We start from the raw sequence: 15,129 nt of genomic DNA, 5'->3' as shown, positions 1-15,129 counted from the left end.
TGGTAAAATAAATATTGGGTACATCCCCATCGCTGTGCAATCGTCACCATCATCTATCTCAGAACTTTTTCTCTTCTCAAACTGAACTCCGTCCCCATGAAACACTGACTCCCCAGCCCCTGGCCCCCACCGTGTTACTTTCCGTTTCTATGTATTCGACTGCTCTGGGGACCTTACATAAGCGGAATCATACAGTATTTGTCCTGTGTCTGGCTTATTTCATTTAGTGTAATGCTCTCAAGGTTCATCCACACTGTAGCAGGTATCAGGATTTCATTCTTTTTTAAGGCTGGATAATGTTCCTGTGATTGTCTTTAAAAAAAATAAATCTTCCCGCAGCTATGTGGAAACTGAAGGGGGGATAGGAGCTGGGAAGAATGGAGGCCTGGTGGGAACTGCCCATCTGGGTGGGAGGGATGGCAGTAGTTGAGGCGGGTGGAGGAAAGGGTGCACATCGGTGTCATCTGGGGCAGAACAGGCAGGAGCAGACGTGTTCATGTGTCCATTTACAGCCACTGACTTTGCAGGGCGGGGAAACACAGGTGGGGAAGGCTCTCTTGAGAGTCAGACAGACCTGGTGTGAGGTCCTTGGCTCTGGTGCCACCCAGCTAGTGGACCTGGGCAACATCTCATCTCTTGGAACCTCCTTTTCCTCCCTTGTGAGATCCAGAAAAGATAGAAGGAAACAACATGTAGGGAAGCCCAATGCTGGGGGCATGTGACCCACGGTGGTCACCCATACAGTGGGGTCATTGGAGCTGGGGCCCCGGCTCTGCAGGGCATGAGAGGAGGCCTTTGGGGCTGGCTGGGGACATTCTCAGAGCTGTGCTCTGGCAGGAGGTGGGTGTGGGGCAGCAGCTGCAATCAGCGCCCAATACCCCCTGCAGCCGGAGATCGCACTAGCTCATTGTAACACGGGGCCAGGAACGCACAGCCTCAGCGCAGAGCGGGACCAGGGCCCGAGAACGCGGGAAGGCTGGACCGCACAGGCGCACGCGGGCCGACAGGAAGCTGAGTGCAGCCGGGCGGCGACCGGCAGAGGGCGGGCCGGAGGGACCCTGAGTCCCCGGCCTGCGGACCCTCGCCGGGCGCGAGGAGAGCTTCCGACGCGGCGGGACCCCGAAACGCGCCGCCGGGAGCGCAGGTGACGCGCGGGCCGCGGGCGCGCCGGGAGGACGGCGGCGGGGGGAGGGCACGCTCTTTCGGCCCGGACCCGCCCGGAGCGGTGGGGGCCGCGACTGCGCGGTGCACCGACCTACGTACGCCGCGGACCGAGGTGCGAGCTGGAAGTGGCGGGAGAGCCCTCCTCCAGGGACCGGGAGGTGGGGTCCAATCCTCAGGAACCCCCTGACACTCACTGCTCTGGCATACGCGGGCACAATCACCCCGGCCCTTGCCGGGGCCACCTCCCCCACGTGGTGGATGAGAGCCGGAAAGTTGGAGGTGGGGCTGGCGGCGGGGGTGGGGGGTGGGGGGTGGGGATAGGACCTGACATCTATAGGAGTCCCTTGTTAAGTTTCCAGATTTGGGACGTGAAGCCTCACTTTTCCCCCCCTCCCTCAAGCACAGAGGTCTCCCTGCCTGCTGCCTTCCCAGCACCGTGCATTCCTAGTTCCAGGCCCCATTTCAGTAACGATCTGTCCAGCCTAGGCTTTGGGCGCTGGCCTGGCTCAGGGGCTCCCCCCAGCCAGATTCCCTCTTCCTCTGGCTTGGAGGATGCCCAGCTCCCTCTTACCCACTCCTCCCCCCTGGACTCTGCAGCCTCCTTGGGCCGTGCCTGAGCAGGCCTGCCTGGCGAGCTGGGACATGTCTGGCCCCCGAGGACAGCTGGTGGGCGATGGCAGCGGCAGCAGAGGGGTTGGAGCTCAAGACAGCGGCTGTAGAAGATGCTGCAAGAGATGCTGCAGATGCTGCGGATGCAGGGCGGGGGGCGCCTCCTCTCCCGGCTGGGAACCGGCTGAGCCTGGACCTGCACCCCAGGGGCTGCCACCGCCTGCTGCACCTGTGTGCGCGGCAGGTCCCTCAGCTGCAGGAGGTGGAGTTCCTGCAGCTGAGTGGCCACGAGGACCCTTGGCTGCTGGAGGCCACCCTGGGCCAGCTTCCCAGGAACCTGCCTCGCCTGCGCTCCCTGGTCCTCAAAGGTGAGCCCCGCCTGACCCCAGCTCTGTCCCAGCCTCACCTCTAGCTCCTGCCTCTGCTCCTTGGTCCTGAAAGGTGAACACCAGTCCCAGCCCCATCACTGTTCTCTGCCCAGCTCTACCCAATCCCAAGAGGAAGCTGACTGAGCCCGGGCTCCTGGACCCGACAGCTGCCCAGGGGGGTCTCCAGCAGACCCCGGTGTGGGTATTTTTCCTGGGGTGGGTCATGGGTGATGGCTGTCAGTTGAGATGAGCCTGCATTGTCTGTCCCTGCCTCCTTCATTTACTGGTAACTCTCCAGTATCTGTGTCTGCCTGCCGCTGTGTTGGCGGGGCTAGGGTGGAGGTCTGTGTTTCCGTGCACCTATTTCCCCAGCTGGCAGGGCTGACCTGGGACCTGGGACTCTGGCTCTGAGGGCCACATCTACCTTTCCTCCACCCCAGGTGGGCAACATCGGGACGCCCTGGGTGCCTGTCTCCGGGGCTCCCTCACCACGCTGCCCGCCAGCCTGAGTGGCCTGGCCCACCTGGCCCACCTGGACCTGAGCTTCAACAGCCTAGAGACGTTGCCGGCCTGTGTCCCACGGATGTGTGGCCTGGGCGCCCTTCTGCTGTCTCATAACTGCCTCTCGGAGCTGCCCAAGGCCCTGGGGGCCCTCCCTGCCCTCACCTTCCTCGCTGTCACCCACAACCGCCTGCAGACGCTGCCCACAGCACTGGGGTCCCTGTCCACCCTGCAGCGCCTTGATCTCTCTGAGAACCTGCTGGACGCCCTGCCCCCTGAGATCGGAGGCCTGAGCAGCCTGGCTGAGCTCAACTTGGCCTCCAACCGCCTGCAGAGCCTCCCCGCCTCCTTTGGTGAGTCGCAGCTTCTTTCTTCTCCTTGGGCCTGATGGGGAGTGCCTGTTGGCCCCTGCCTGGCCTGCCCTCTCCCGTGGCCATCTCTCCTCCACGGGCCCTGCGCACACGGGCTGGCCTACCTTGAGCCTCCGCTTGCCTCGGCAGCCCTTGCTTGCCCCGCTTCCCTGGCCGTCAAGGCTCCCCGCGCAGGCCTGCCCGAGCTCTCCAGTCCAGCCACAAGGAGGAGGCTGAAAGGGTTTCCCCAGCAGGCGCCCGTGTGAGCGGCCTGGCCTGGCGCTCCGGGGCCGGGGTGGTCCTGTGCGGTCCTCTGCTGGCCCTAAGCTGGCACCCCCCACAGCGGGGCTGCGGTCCCTGCGGCTCCTCGTTCTGCACAGCAACCTCCTTGCTTCGGTGCCCGCTGGCCTGGCCCACCTCCCGCTGCTTGTCCGGCTCGACCTGAGGGACAACCAGCTCCGAGACGTGCCCCCTGAGCTACTAGACGCCCCGTTTGTGCGCCTTCAAGGAAACCCCCTGGGTGGGCCTCCGCCTGACCCCCACAGTCTCCCAGGTAGGCTCACTAGTGGGGACGGGGGCAGACCACAGCCAGGACGCAGGTGTCATCACCACCCTAAAGACCATCTGTCCTTCCGCAGGGACACCTGTGGTCCCAGAAATGCCCAGACTGTTGCTGACTTCAGATTTCGACAGGTATGGTGTGGGGGAGGGGCCGGGCTGGAGAAGCGCCTGTCCACCTGTCACCCTGTCCATGCTGTACACCGTGCCTGTGCTTTGGGAGTCTCCTAGAGTTGTCCGGGGTGCCAGACTTAGACACATGGGACCTTGTTGTGTCTGACCTGATGCCCACCCTGTCATCCCTCAGCTTCGCCGTGACCCCCCAAGGCTGCTCCGTGACGCTGGCCTGCGGTGTCCGCCTGCAGTTCCCTGCAGGGGCTACTGCTACCCCTGTTACCATCCGCTACCGACTGTGGCTGCCGGAGCCCCGCCTCGTCCCCCTGGGTCCCCATGACTCTCTGCTCAGTGGCGTCCTGGAGCTGCAGCCCCACGGGGTGGCCTTCCAGCAGGCACGGTCGGGGAGGGGCAGGGGCAGGTGAGGAGGGCCTGGGCATGGCCCTGGTGCTCACACCACCCTTGCCTGGCAGGAGGTGGGCCTGTGGCTGCTTTTTGTGCCCCCACGGGCCCGGCGTTGCCGTGAGGTGGTGGTCAGGACCCTGAGTGACAACAGCTGGAATGACCTGGAGACCCACCTGGAGAAAGAAGCGCCCAAGGTGAGGCCTGTCCAGGCCCGTCTGGGAAGGGAGCAGCTCTGCCCTGGCCCAGCTGCCCCTGACCTTGTCCCTCTGCCCCGCCCCCCACGCCCAGCGGCTCTGGGCTCACTGCCAGGTGCCTCACTTCTCCTGGTTCCTCGTGGTTTCACGCCCTGTGTCTGATACCTGCTTGGTGCCACCAGAGGGGTCATTGCTGTGCTCCTCAGGACATCCTGGGGTCAAGGTCACATTCCCCCCTGGGGCCACCGTGGAGCCTCGTCACGTCTGCATGCAGGTACAGGCAGGGTAGCTGCCGCGGGTGGTGGGCAGTGCCTGGGCACAGAGGAGACCGCTTAGGTGGCCTGTCTGCTCCAGGTGGTGCACGTGGGCAGCAGGGAACTGCCGGCCCTGCTGGGGGAGCCCGGGGCGGCCACCAGCCCCCTGCTCTGCCTCTCCCAGAGCGGCCCCACAAGCTTCCTTCGTCCGGTCACCGTGCAGCTGCCCCTGCCTCCTGGCATCACAGGTGAGAGGCGGCCATGTGGCCTCCTGCACTTGTGGCCATGGGGTTGGGGGGCAGTGCTCAGAAGGGGCCCCAGCTATGGAGGCCTCAGCCTGTGGCTCCCCTGCCACCCACAGGCCTGAGCCTGGACCGCTCCCGCCTGCGCCTGCTGTACCGGGCCCCCCCCGCGGCCACCTGGGATGACATCACAGCACAGGTGGTGCTGGAGCTCACCCACCTGTACGCTCGCTTCCAGGTCACACGCTTCTCTTGGTCAGTGCCCCTCCCTGCGCTTCCTCGGTCCCCTCTCCCCCACTCCTGTCTGCGCCAGCCCCTCACCCCCAGCCTTCCCAGGTACTGGCTTTGGTACACCACCAAGACCTGCGTGGGGGGCCTGGCACGGAAGGCCTGGGAGCGGCTGCGGCTGCACCGCGTCAACCTCATCGCGCTGCAGAGGCGCCGGGACCCCGAGCAGGTCCTGCTGCAGTGCCTGCCCCGCAACAAGGTGGGGATGGGGGACAGAGTTCTGGGAGGCCAGGGTGGGGGCCGGGGCTGGGGGAGCAGGGCATTGGGCTCCCAGCCAGTGGGTCCCCCCCAGGTGGATGCCACCCTGCGGCGGCTGCTGGAGCGGTACCGTGGCCCTGAGCCCTCGGACACCGTGGAGATGTTTGAGGGCGAGAAATTCTTCGCTGCCTTTGAGAGGGGGATTGACGTGGATGCCGGTATGCCCCCCGCGCCCAGAGAACGGACCCTGGGGTCTACCCCCGCGGTCCCTGCTGACCCCATCCCCCGCCCTCAGACCGTCCAGACTGCGTGGAGGGTAGGGTGTGCTTCGTCTTCTACTCACACCTGAAAAACCTGAAGGAGGTGTACGTGACTACCACCCTGGACCGGCGGGCTCAGGACGTGAGGGGCCAGGTACGCCAACGGGGTAGGGCCCCCAGACTGCCTGGGCCAAGGCCAGAGGACTGAAGCCCGCCTCCTCCACCCCAGGTGTCCTTCTACCGGGGAGAGGTACCAGAGGAGGTGCCGGAGGAGGCGGAGGCTGCCCGGCAGAAGAGGGCTGCAGCCACCCTGTGGATGGCCACGCTGCCCATCAAGCTGCCGGTGCGGCCTGGTGGGGGAGTGTGTGTGGAGGGGCAGGGGGCGGCCAGGGGCACGGGGTGAAGCCCGGGGCAAGGCCAGGGCTCACTGCCTCCGCGGCATCCTCCCCACAGAGACTGCGGGGATCTGAGGGCCCAGGGCAGGGGGCCGGCCTCTCCCTGGCACCTCTGAACCTGGGCGACGCCGAGACTGGCTTCCTGACACAGAGCAACCTGCTGAACGTGGCCAGGCGCCTGGGCCCTGACTGGCCGACTGTGGCCCTGCACCTGGGCTTGCCCTATCGCGAGCTGCAGCGAATCCGGCATGCATTCCGGTGAGTTCTTTTGAGCCCTCCCTCCCACTGCTGGCCTCCCTGCTGGAAGCTGCTGTAGTTCTGTCCAGGGGAGGGGCGGAACAGGCAGGAAAGGGAGGGGAGCAAGACCCTGGGTGTGGCGGGTGGTCCTAGGCTGGGCCCCTCCCCCACTATTCCCATCCCCCCAGGGACGACCTGGATGGGCAGACTTGCCACATGCTCTTCTCCTGGGCTGAGCGCCAGGCCGGGCAGCCAGGGGCCGTGGGGCTCCTCGTGCAGGCCCTGGAGCAGAGCGACCGCCGGGACGTGGCCGAAGAGGTACGGGCTGTGCTGGAGCTTGGCTGCCGCAAGTACCAGGAGGGCATCCAGCGCACAAGCCTGGCCCCCGGGGACCTTGCCGCCCCTGGCCCTTCAGCATCACAGTCGCCAGAGTCTGCTCAGGCCTAGAACCCACCGACTTTGGGCTGGTCCCTGACATCCCCTGGCCAATGGTTAGAGGCTCCCACCTTCAAACCTTCCCGGGTATGGGGTGGGTGACCCCCGTGAAACAAACATGCACTGTCCTGGCTGCCATCTCAGAGCTGTTTATTTGTTCGGTGGAGAGGCAGCTGGAAGGCAGGGGGTGGTAGGATCAGAGGCCTGGCCTCTGTTGCGAGGGGGCCCGCCCAGCGCCTTGTCTTGGTGCTGGTCTCCGGGAGGGAGGGGAACCCAAGCTACAAAGTAACGGCTGCTGATACAGAGTCGCCGGTGTGCGGGATTGCTGTCTGCCTTTCGCTCAGAGGGGCGGGTGCTTGGCTAGTTCAGTCCGCACCTGGCACCGCTCCTCCCCTAGGTCACCTCGTCCCGGTGCACCCCGCCACCTGCTGGCCCGATGGGAGTAGCCCCTGGTCCCCGGCCCACGCACGGGCGCGAGGCGGGACACCCAAGGAAGACCCTTGGGGGCCTGGATGCGGGCTGGCGCTGGGCTGTGGCCCGCCGGGCGCAGTGGCCGCGGCGGCCGGGAGGGGGAGCCTGAGGCCGCGAGCTGGCCTAGGGCCGGGGCGGAGCGCGCGCGGCGCCGAGCGGACGCGCCCCCGCGCTTAGGTGCAGCCGGGCGCGCGGCGCGGCGGGGAGGCGAGAGCGGCGGCGGCGGAGCGCGCGGTGAGTGCCCGCGGGGTGGATCCCTGCCGCGGCGCCCACCCGTGTGCAGCCCGGCTGCGGGGGCGAGGGGCGCCACGGCGGCGGTGGGAGGTGACATCTGCCCGGACGAGGAGGCTCCTGCGGGGCCCGTGCCGGCGGATGCTCCGACCCGCTGCCGCCCGAGTGTGGGAGGCCGTGCTCGGCCCCGGGCGGTGCCGGGCGCGCTCCTCGCGCACACGTGTCCCCGCGGGGTGGGAGACGGGGGCCGGTGTCCAAGGAACAGAAGGCGGGCCGTGGGGGGCACCCACGTGGGGCGCTGCGGAACATACGTGGACACGTGCGTGGCTGGAGTCGCCATCGCCTGGCGGGGGACAGCGTGGCCGTCCGGGCTCCGTCTGGATCCCCATCAGCGGCATGGGGAGTTGAGACGGCCTCCAAGCGGAGCCTTGAACTCCCACCCTGCGCCTCCTTTGTCGCCGGGTTGGCGCCCCTCCAGCTGCCTGGACAGAAAGCGCTTCCCCCGGGGGAAAGGGGCTGGGGGAGATTGAATGGGGAGAAAATGGCCAATCCCAGACTCTGAGCCTCACTCCCATTGCCTTTTGAGGGGTGGGGGAGCTCAGTGTCTTCATTTGTGGGAGATTTTACCTCGGGGCGGGGGGCCCTGGAAGCAGCAGCACTGTCCTGTGGGTGGTCTCTGTGAGCTACGCTGACCACAGCCTTGCCTGCAGCCCAGTTTACCAGGCTGTGGGGAGCCGGAAGGGGGACGGGGTGGGGGGGGGATGACAGCCCTGGGGCCTCAGGCCTGTCTGGGGCTGCCAGGTTTCTATGGCAACATGGGGGCACAAGGGGAGGGCCCTCCAAGCTGTTTCCAGAGCAGGGGTGGGAACCACAGAATGAAGACAGAAAAAGGAGGGTTCAGCGTCCAGAGGACCCCTTGCGAGTCCTCCCCGGCAGAGCCCCCCCCCCAATCTCATTTCTGCAACCATCTTCCCCATTCTAGCCAGCAGAGTGTGATGCGGGACCCCAGGGCTGTCTGTCTTCCAGGCCTGCCTCTCTTCCTGGGACAGTTGCTGCCCTCCCCACCTTGGATCGTCTGTCTGGCTTCCGCGACCCCCATCACCCAAATTTCCCTTACCCCAGACGGGAGGTGGGCTCTTGTGATGCCCAAGGAGGCAGGGCGCAGTCAGTCCCCAGAGGGCAGGATGTGGACCTTGCCCTCAAGGGTCTGGGACAGCTGTTGCCCGTCTACACCTGGAGGGTGGGGTGGGTGGGGGTGGGTAGAAAGGGTCAGGTTGAAGTGCAGAGGTCAGACTCTTCTCTGCAGGCTGGGACAGAGAAGCAGGTCCCAGCACTGAGGCCCTGGGTGAGTGGGGTGAGGGGCAGTTCGGCAGGGCAGAGGGCTCTGGGAGTGCCAGTCCCCATGCCCTCTGAACCTGCCAGGGGAACAGGCCAGTGACCTCTGAGACCCAGCCACCCCCTCCCTGGCCTTTCCAGCAAACATGTCTTCCTCTTGTCCAGCGTGATTTTTCCCTGAAATGCACCTTTTCCCAAAAGACACACGAGTCCCACAGACACAAGTGGGCACAGACCCATCTCCACCCCATGGCAGCAGATTCCCCGTGCCTAAGCACAGAGAGAGCACTATCCTTGGAGTCCCAGGGCCCTAGACAGTTCCAGCCTGCAGACGAAACTCGTGTGGCAGATGGGGGCATGGTGTCCAGGGGCTTGGGTCCCTGTGAACCTGTTGCGTGGCTTGGCCGGGTCAGCCTGAGTCAGACCCACTGCCCCCCACTGCTGAGGGGGGTTCTGAGGCCAGTCCCTGTCTCCCAGAAGCTGTCACACCCCCTTCTCATCCCTTCTCCCACAGCGGCAGGGAGCCTCCTCCCGCCCAAAGTGAAAGAGAAAGTCGCCCCCCCCAGGCCCGCCCCACCCCGCAGCCAATCCCGGCAGCCGGCACCGCCCTCGCCGCTGGGTCTCCTCCTCCAGCCCGCAGGGCTGTAGTCTTGGAGAAGCCGAGGAGGAGCCGGTTGTGTGCACCTTGGGGTGAGCGGCCGGTGGCGGGGGCGGCGGGGCTGGTGAGGAGGTGGGGGGTGGGTGGGGAGCCTGGCCCAGGAAAGCGGTGGTGAAGGTCACCAGTTCTCGGAGGGATGGCAGGTGTAAGCCAGCCGTGTGACCCTGGGTGGCAGTGCTTCAGGTGTGAGCCAGTGACAGCTGGACTCTGAGGGGGCTGGGGGGGAAGGCCCCCCACAGCCCAGTTTTTCTGGCTGTGTCTTCCATAGGAGGCCCCTGAGGCTGGCCCTGGCCCCCCACCCTGCCCCTAGAGAGAGGGACCTCTTGTCCCTGCACCCCTGGAGGAGATGGGGGGCCAGCCACAGGGAGCCTCAGGAGGTCAGCCATCTCGCTCCTAGAGGTCCTGGTCGCTGGGTTCCTCTGTGTGTGTGTGTGTGTGTGTGTGTGTGTGTGTGTGTGTGAGTGAGTCTGGGGTGAAATTCTTGGGAGGGTGGGCACAGGGTTGGCTGTGGCTGAGTTGGTGCTTCTCCAAGGGGAGCGGATGGTCTGGGGGTCTAGCATGGAGTTGCCGTGGGGCGTGGGGGCTGCACCTGAGCTGGCAGCATCTACCTGGGCGGCTGTGAGCTGAGCCCCAGTGGGGTCCTGGGGTCCTCTCACCCCCATCCTGAAGAGGGCCGGTGCCCACTGCCTCTGCTCAAGAATGGGGGTTGTCACAGCCCCGTCCAGGGATGAAGGTGCCTGGATGGGCACGTTGGCTCCATCCCCTGCTGCTGCCTGCCCGGAGGCGCCTGGCCCTTTAATGGGCTCCGTGCACGTGAGCGTGAGCGAGGCCAGCTGGGAGGACGCTGCTGGTGGGGGGCCTTGAGGGGAAGCCGGGTGGCCCAGGGATGGGGCCAGGTGGCGGTGCCTCGCTGCACAGTGTGCGCCCAGGACGTGTGGAAGGCCCCAGCCTGGGTGGGGGCGGGAGGGGGGCTCATTGCCCCTGCGGGAGACCCGGGAGGGAGGTTGGAGGGGCAGCTTGTTCCTCCGGTGTGCCTCTGAGCCGTCGGTCTGCCCATCCCCGCTGATTCCAGTCCCCGCTTTCTCCTAGGACAGAAGTGCGGGTATTCACATTCCCCTGAAAGTAGAGGACCGCCCCTCCCCCGCGCCCCTGTCGCCACCCCCCCCTCCTCCGGCACCACCTTCGCTGCCTGGCATCCACCTCTGCGGCTCCTACCTGGTGCTCCCGAGTTAAATGGCTGAGAAGCAGATCAGGTCAGAGCCCGGCGCAGCTTCAACCCCCCCTGCCCTCCCCTCCCTGCTGACCTGTGGCAGAGGAGGAAGCGGCCTCCTGACCCCACTCTGCCCACACAGCCTGCCAGCCAAGCTCATCAATGGTGGCATCGCTGGGCTGATCGGGGTCACCTGCGTGTTCCCCATCGACCTGGCCAAGACGAGGCTGCAGAACCAGCAGAACGGCCAGCGCATGTACACCAGCATGTGAGCCTGCGGGGCGGGGGCGGGGACAGGGCGGAGTGGGGGGTGGACTTCTGACTGTGCACCCCCCCACCCTGTTAAACCCAAGGGGAAACTGAGGCGGGGCAGGCCTGGGGGAGCTCCTACATGGGTCAGGGCTGGGTCGCTGTTGGACTCCAGGCTGATCCCCTGCTTGCTCCTGCCCCCTGGGCTGCAGGTCTGACTGCCTCATCAAGACCATCCGCTCAGAGGGCTACTTCGGGATGTACCGCGGTGAGGCTGGGGATGGGGGCGGGGCTGGGTCACACCCTCCTGCAGCCCCAGAGGGGTCCTCTTGTAGCGTCGGGGAGGCAGGTGGGAAGGCAGGGCAGCGTGCCTGGGCCTGATGTGGGAGTATGGATGTGTCCTGCTGGGGCTGGCTGCACCTGCACTGGGGGTCTTCAGCTGGTCCCTGGGTGCTGGGGGGACGGGGTAGGCTCTGTGGGGAATGGCAGGACACTGTCTCTACCACAGTGGCCACAGCCTCCCCTCCTGCTTTCTGGGACAGGCGGGACCCGGGGCGGGGTGGGGGGTGGGGCATGACTGCAAAGCCGCTTAGGAGACATCTCCAAGCCTGGATTTGCTCAGATGCTGTGCAGCCCTAAGTCCTCACCACTGCCTCCCTGACTCCAACCCGCACCAGGCCGGACCCATCCTTACCCAGAGCCCCCCATTCGAGCACCTCTGTACCAAGGGGAGGTGTTCCCCAGCGAGGCCCACCTGCTGGCCTGGGAGGGTTGTGTGGAGAGGCTAAGCAGAGTGCCTGGAGGAGGAGGCACTGCCCTGTCCCCGCTGGTCCCCACCCCCGCCAGGCACAAATGTGGGTGAGAGGGCAGGAGGATGAGGCCCAGGAGTGACAGGGGGGCGGGGTGCCAACTGGGAGAGAAGTGCTGGTGGAGAGGCTCCCCATCCCGGGCCACTGACCTATCTGTGCTTCCCCGTGTGCCACACAGGAGCTGCCGTGAACCTGACCCTCGTCACCCCCGAGAAGGCCATCAAGCTGGCAGCTAATGACTTCTTCCGATATCAGCTCTCTAAGGATGGGTGAGCTTGGCTGGCTGCTGGAGGCCAAGGTTGTGAGGGGGAGGGGTCTGTGCCTCCATTCAAAGGACAAAGGCTCTCCTCCTGGGGGTCCCTCACCCTGACCTTGCAGGGCTTTCTCCTCCTCCTCCATCCCCATCCCCTCCTCCATTCCCTCCTTCTCCTCCATCCCTAGCCCCCTACTCCTCCATCCCCCATCTCCATCCTCCTTCTCCTCTGCCTCCTTTTCCTCCCCCCACCCCATCCCCCTCCTCCCATCCCCATCCTCTTCCTCCTACTCCTCCCTATCCTCCTCCTCCTCCTCCCCCATTCCCATCCTCCTCCTACCCCCATCCCCATCCTCCTCCTCCCCCATCCCCATCCTCTTCCTTCCCCATCCTCTTCCTTCTCCTCCCCCCCATCCCCATCCTCCTCCTCCTCCTCCTCTCCCCACCATCCCCAGCCTCCTCCTCTTCCTCCTCCGTTGATGCTGAGTCAGTGGTGCTCTGGCCCCAGGGGTCCTTGGCCCCCAGCCACTGCCTGCTGCCCCTTGTAGGTTGGGATTTGGGAGGCACGGACCAGCTTTGCCTATCACCTGAGAGTGGGGCCGAAAGGGCAGTAGTCCCTTGGAGCACTTGAACCCCTCCCACTCCATTACTCTTTGCTCAACAAGCCCCTTGGCCCTTCCCTGGCCCTGCCAGGAGCCATCTGTCTCTTGGGCTCAATGCCTGTTGCTGGAGAGCCTGGAGAGGTGTCTGAGGCTGGAGGGTCTGCACCCCCACAGACCTGCCTCTGCCTCCACTGCTCCCATCCCCCTTTGTGCCCGGGCCCAGTGGGCGACTCCCCAGGTGGCTGGGGCCTCTGACTCTTCCTTGCAGCCGCACCCTCTTTACCGCAGGCAGAAGTTGACCCTGTTTAAGGAGATGCTGGCGGGCTGCGGGGCCGGCACCTGCCAGGTGATCGTGACCACCCCCATGGAGATGCTCAAGATTCAGCTCCAGGATGCGGGCCGCATCGGTGAGGGCAGGGGGCAGGGAGGATGCCGAGGTGGGCGCCAGCCGGACCCCATCCCCATCCCCACCTTGAGCCGGGAGGGAGACCAGCAGGCCATCCCATGTCTCCCCAGCCGCCCAGAGAAAGATCCTGTCTGCCCAGGCCCAGCTCTCGGGCCAGGGGGGTGCCCAGCCCTCGGTGGAGGCTCCAGCCACCCCTCGGCCCACAGCCACTCAGCTGACCCGCGACCTGCTGCGGAGCCGTGGCATCGCCGGCCTCTACAAGGGCCTGGGGGCCACACTGCTCAGGTGCGGGGCAGGGAGGGTGGGGGTAGGCCCGCCGGCCCACCCGTCCCCCCACCAGCCAGTCACCGCTGACTCCCCGCCCCCCATAGGGACGTCCCCTTCTCCATCGTCTACTTCCCCCTCTTTGCCAACCTGAACCAGCTGGGCCGGCCAGCATCGGGGGAGAAGTCTCCTTTCTACGTGTCCTTCCTGGCTGGCTGTGTGGCCGGGAGTGCGGCCGCCGTGGCTGTCAACCCCTGTGACGGTCAGTGCCTAGGTGTGGGCCCCAGTTGGGGGTGGGCCGAGGGGTGGGGTCGGGGGTGAGGGCCCTTGCGCTGACCTGCACGCCCCCCGCAGTGGTGAAGACCCGGCTCCAGTCACTCCAGCGCGGCATCAACGAGGACACCTACTCGGGGTTCCTGGACTGTGCCAGGTGGGCGAAGCCCCAAGGGGATGGGTGGGGGTGCTCCGGCTCCGCGGCTCTGACCGCCCTCTCCCCACAGGAAGATCTTGCGGAACGAGGGCCCCTCGGCCTTCCTGAAGGGCGCATACTGCCGTGCCCTGGTCATCGCCCCACTCTTTGGCATCGCTCAGGTGGTCTACTTCCTGGGCATCGCCGAGACTCTGCTGGGGCTGCCGCGCGTCCAGCCTTGAGCCCAGCAGCGGCCCCACACCCTCCAGACAAGCGGGGCCAGAGCCAGGCTGACCCCCAGGACGCGCGAGAGAGTCTCTTCCCACGTGGACGGGTGGGGGTGGGGAGAGGAAGGGGTGCAGGGTCCACACGGAGTACACACACGGGCCTGGTGGGGTCCTGCCTGCACGACCACTGGGATCAATGTCTTATTTATGTAGAAAATGCAGAAATCTCTACATTCCTGGAGCCAGCGCTGCCCACTTTTGCCCCAGTCTCAACACCCCCAGGGACAGAGCTGGTCTCTGGACTGGGGGTCCCCAGGCCTGGGCTGGACAACCTGGACCCTCCCCTCCAGTCTACCAGCTCCCGTCCCCGAGGCTTGGCCCCTAGTCCACAAAGGGGAGCCTGCACAAACCTATTTATTATTAACTTGCCGAGCACAAGCGACTCTGTCCATCCCTCCATCTGTCCGTCCAGCCTCACCTGCTGCTGTTCTCGCCTTGGCCGGCCTTGTGGGAGGACTGGGCTGTCCTGCCCCCACGTTGAGCCAGGAATCCTAGGCTGGGGGTTACCCTGAGTTCTGATTCCCAGGACAGGTCCCCCGCCCCCACTGTGGGACCCAGTCTCCCTCCTGGTGGGCCCCTCAGCCCCCACCCCAGGCTGGGACCCAGAGTGTGTGACGTGTGTGCACATATGCAAATGTGGTGGGGAGCAGCTAGTAGCAGCCCTCACCAGCCTGGCCCCTCAGGGATGGGGCTGTGAGGGGCTGCTGCGCTTCCCCACGTGGCCAGGCCATGTGTGTGTGAGTGCATGTGTGTATGTGTGTGTGTGTGCCCCAGACGCCCCACTGACCCCGTCCAGAACTTCCTCTCTGGCCTGGCCCCTCCTGCTGCACCTTTAGTAGACCCCTCTTCTGAGACCACCCCCTGGGTCCAGGATGGGCCCTCGGGGAGGGTGGGCGTGAGGACCAGTATGGAGCCTGGGAGCATGTGCTCCTCTTGCAGGGGTACCAGGAGCTCCATCTTCCCAGGGCCCACCTGCTCTCTGGGCCTCTGCAGAAGGCCCTGGACCACACTTAGTAAAGCTCTGCCCTTCCAGCCCCCACGTTGATGTTGTGAACTGAGGCAGGCTTGCCCTGCCCTGCCCTGCCCCCAGCCCCGTGATCGTGTTGGTAATTGATCTGATGTGCCGGTGCTGTGTCCCCCCTACCCCGGGGCCCCCTCCCTGGAGGCCCCTTCCCAGTGACACTACCTGGGGCTCAGGCCTGGGCCCCCCAGTTCACGGTTGTTCCTGGGGAGCTGCTCTCTCCCGTCACATCTGTACCTTGGAAGCTGCTGCTGCTGCTTACAGAATTATATTTTTTTTCTTTTGAAGAGTTTTAAGAAGTTGTAACTTTTTGTGTCTTGTCATGTAAGAAGATAAATAAATATTCTAAGTA

At 65.6% G+C, this 15,129-nt stretch overlaps 2 protein-coding genes across 6 annotated transcripts; both read left to right on the top strand.

Moving 5' to 3' along the window:
* Nucleotides 1-1,008: 1,008 nt before the first annotated feature.
* On the top strand, nucleotides 1,009-10,226 carry PIDD1 (p53-induced death domain protein 1). 3 transcript variants are annotated; one of them, XM_057729186.1, is made up of 16 exons: nucleotides 1,009-1,276; nucleotides 1,762-2,141; nucleotides 2,582-2,995; nucleotides 3,336-3,545; nucleotides 3,631-3,685; nucleotides 3,858-4,059; nucleotides 4,138-4,263; nucleotides 4,358-4,537; nucleotides 4,618-4,765; nucleotides 4,879-5,246; nucleotides 5,340-5,463; nucleotides 5,541-5,659; nucleotides 5,735-5,848; nucleotides 5,959-6,158; nucleotides 6,326-6,455; nucleotides 9,983-10,226. In XM_057729186.1, the coding sequence occupies exons 2-16, from the start codon at nucleotides 1,838-1,840 to the stop codon at nucleotides 10,064-10,066; spliced, it is 2,778 nt and encodes a 925-aa protein (XP_057585169.1). In that variant the 5' UTR covers nucleotides 1,009-1,276; nucleotides 1,762-1,837; the 3' UTR covers nucleotides 10,067-10,226. The 3 variants fall into 3 exon arrangements, with proteins under 3 accessions (XP_057585169.1, XP_057585170.1, XP_057585168.1); XM_057729187.1 differs by lacking the exon at nucleotides 9,983-10,226 and having other exon boundaries at nucleotides 4,879-5,014; nucleotides 5,096-5,246; nucleotides 6,326-6,729; XM_057729185.1 differs by lacking the exon at nucleotides 9,983-10,226 and having other exon boundaries at nucleotides 6,326-6,729.
* On the top strand, nucleotides 7,208-15,084 carry SLC25A22 (solute carrier family 25 member 22). Of its 3 annotated transcripts, none has more exons than XM_057729189.1 (10): nucleotides 7,208-7,277; nucleotides 10,357-10,520; nucleotides 10,620-10,745; nucleotides 10,939-10,994; nucleotides 11,714-11,804; nucleotides 12,679-12,797; nucleotides 12,907-13,081; nucleotides 13,168-13,322; nucleotides 13,415-13,490; nucleotides 13,561-15,084. In XM_057729189.1, the coding sequence occupies exons 2-10, from the start codon at nucleotides 10,501-10,503 to the stop codon at nucleotides 13,709-13,711; spliced, it is 969 nt and encodes a 322-aa protein (XP_057585172.1). In that variant the 5' UTR covers nucleotides 7,208-7,277; nucleotides 10,357-10,500; the 3' UTR covers nucleotides 13,712-15,084. The 3 variants fall into 3 exon arrangements, with proteins under 3 accessions (XP_057585172.1, XP_057585174.1, XP_057585171.1); XM_057729191.1 differs by having other exon boundaries at nucleotides 7,216-7,277; nucleotides 10,362-10,520; XM_057729188.1 differs by lacking the exon at nucleotides 7,208-7,277 and adding an exon at nucleotides 9,150-9,299 and having other exon boundaries at nucleotides 10,362-10,520.
* Nucleotides 15,085-15,129: the final 45 nt, after the last annotated feature.

This window comes from Hippopotamus amphibius, chromosome 3, assembly GCF_030028045.1.
Source record: "Hippopotamus amphibius kiboko isolate mHipAmp2 chromosome 3, mHipAmp2.hap2, whole genome shotgun sequence".
In the NCBI taxonomy this organism is placed as follows: domain Eukaryota; kingdom Metazoa; phylum Chordata; class Mammalia; order Artiodactyla; family Hippopotamidae; genus Hippopotamus; species Hippopotamus amphibius.
Note: the sequence above shows the minus strand (reverse complement) of the source record. Positions and strands in the feature narration are given on the sequence as shown.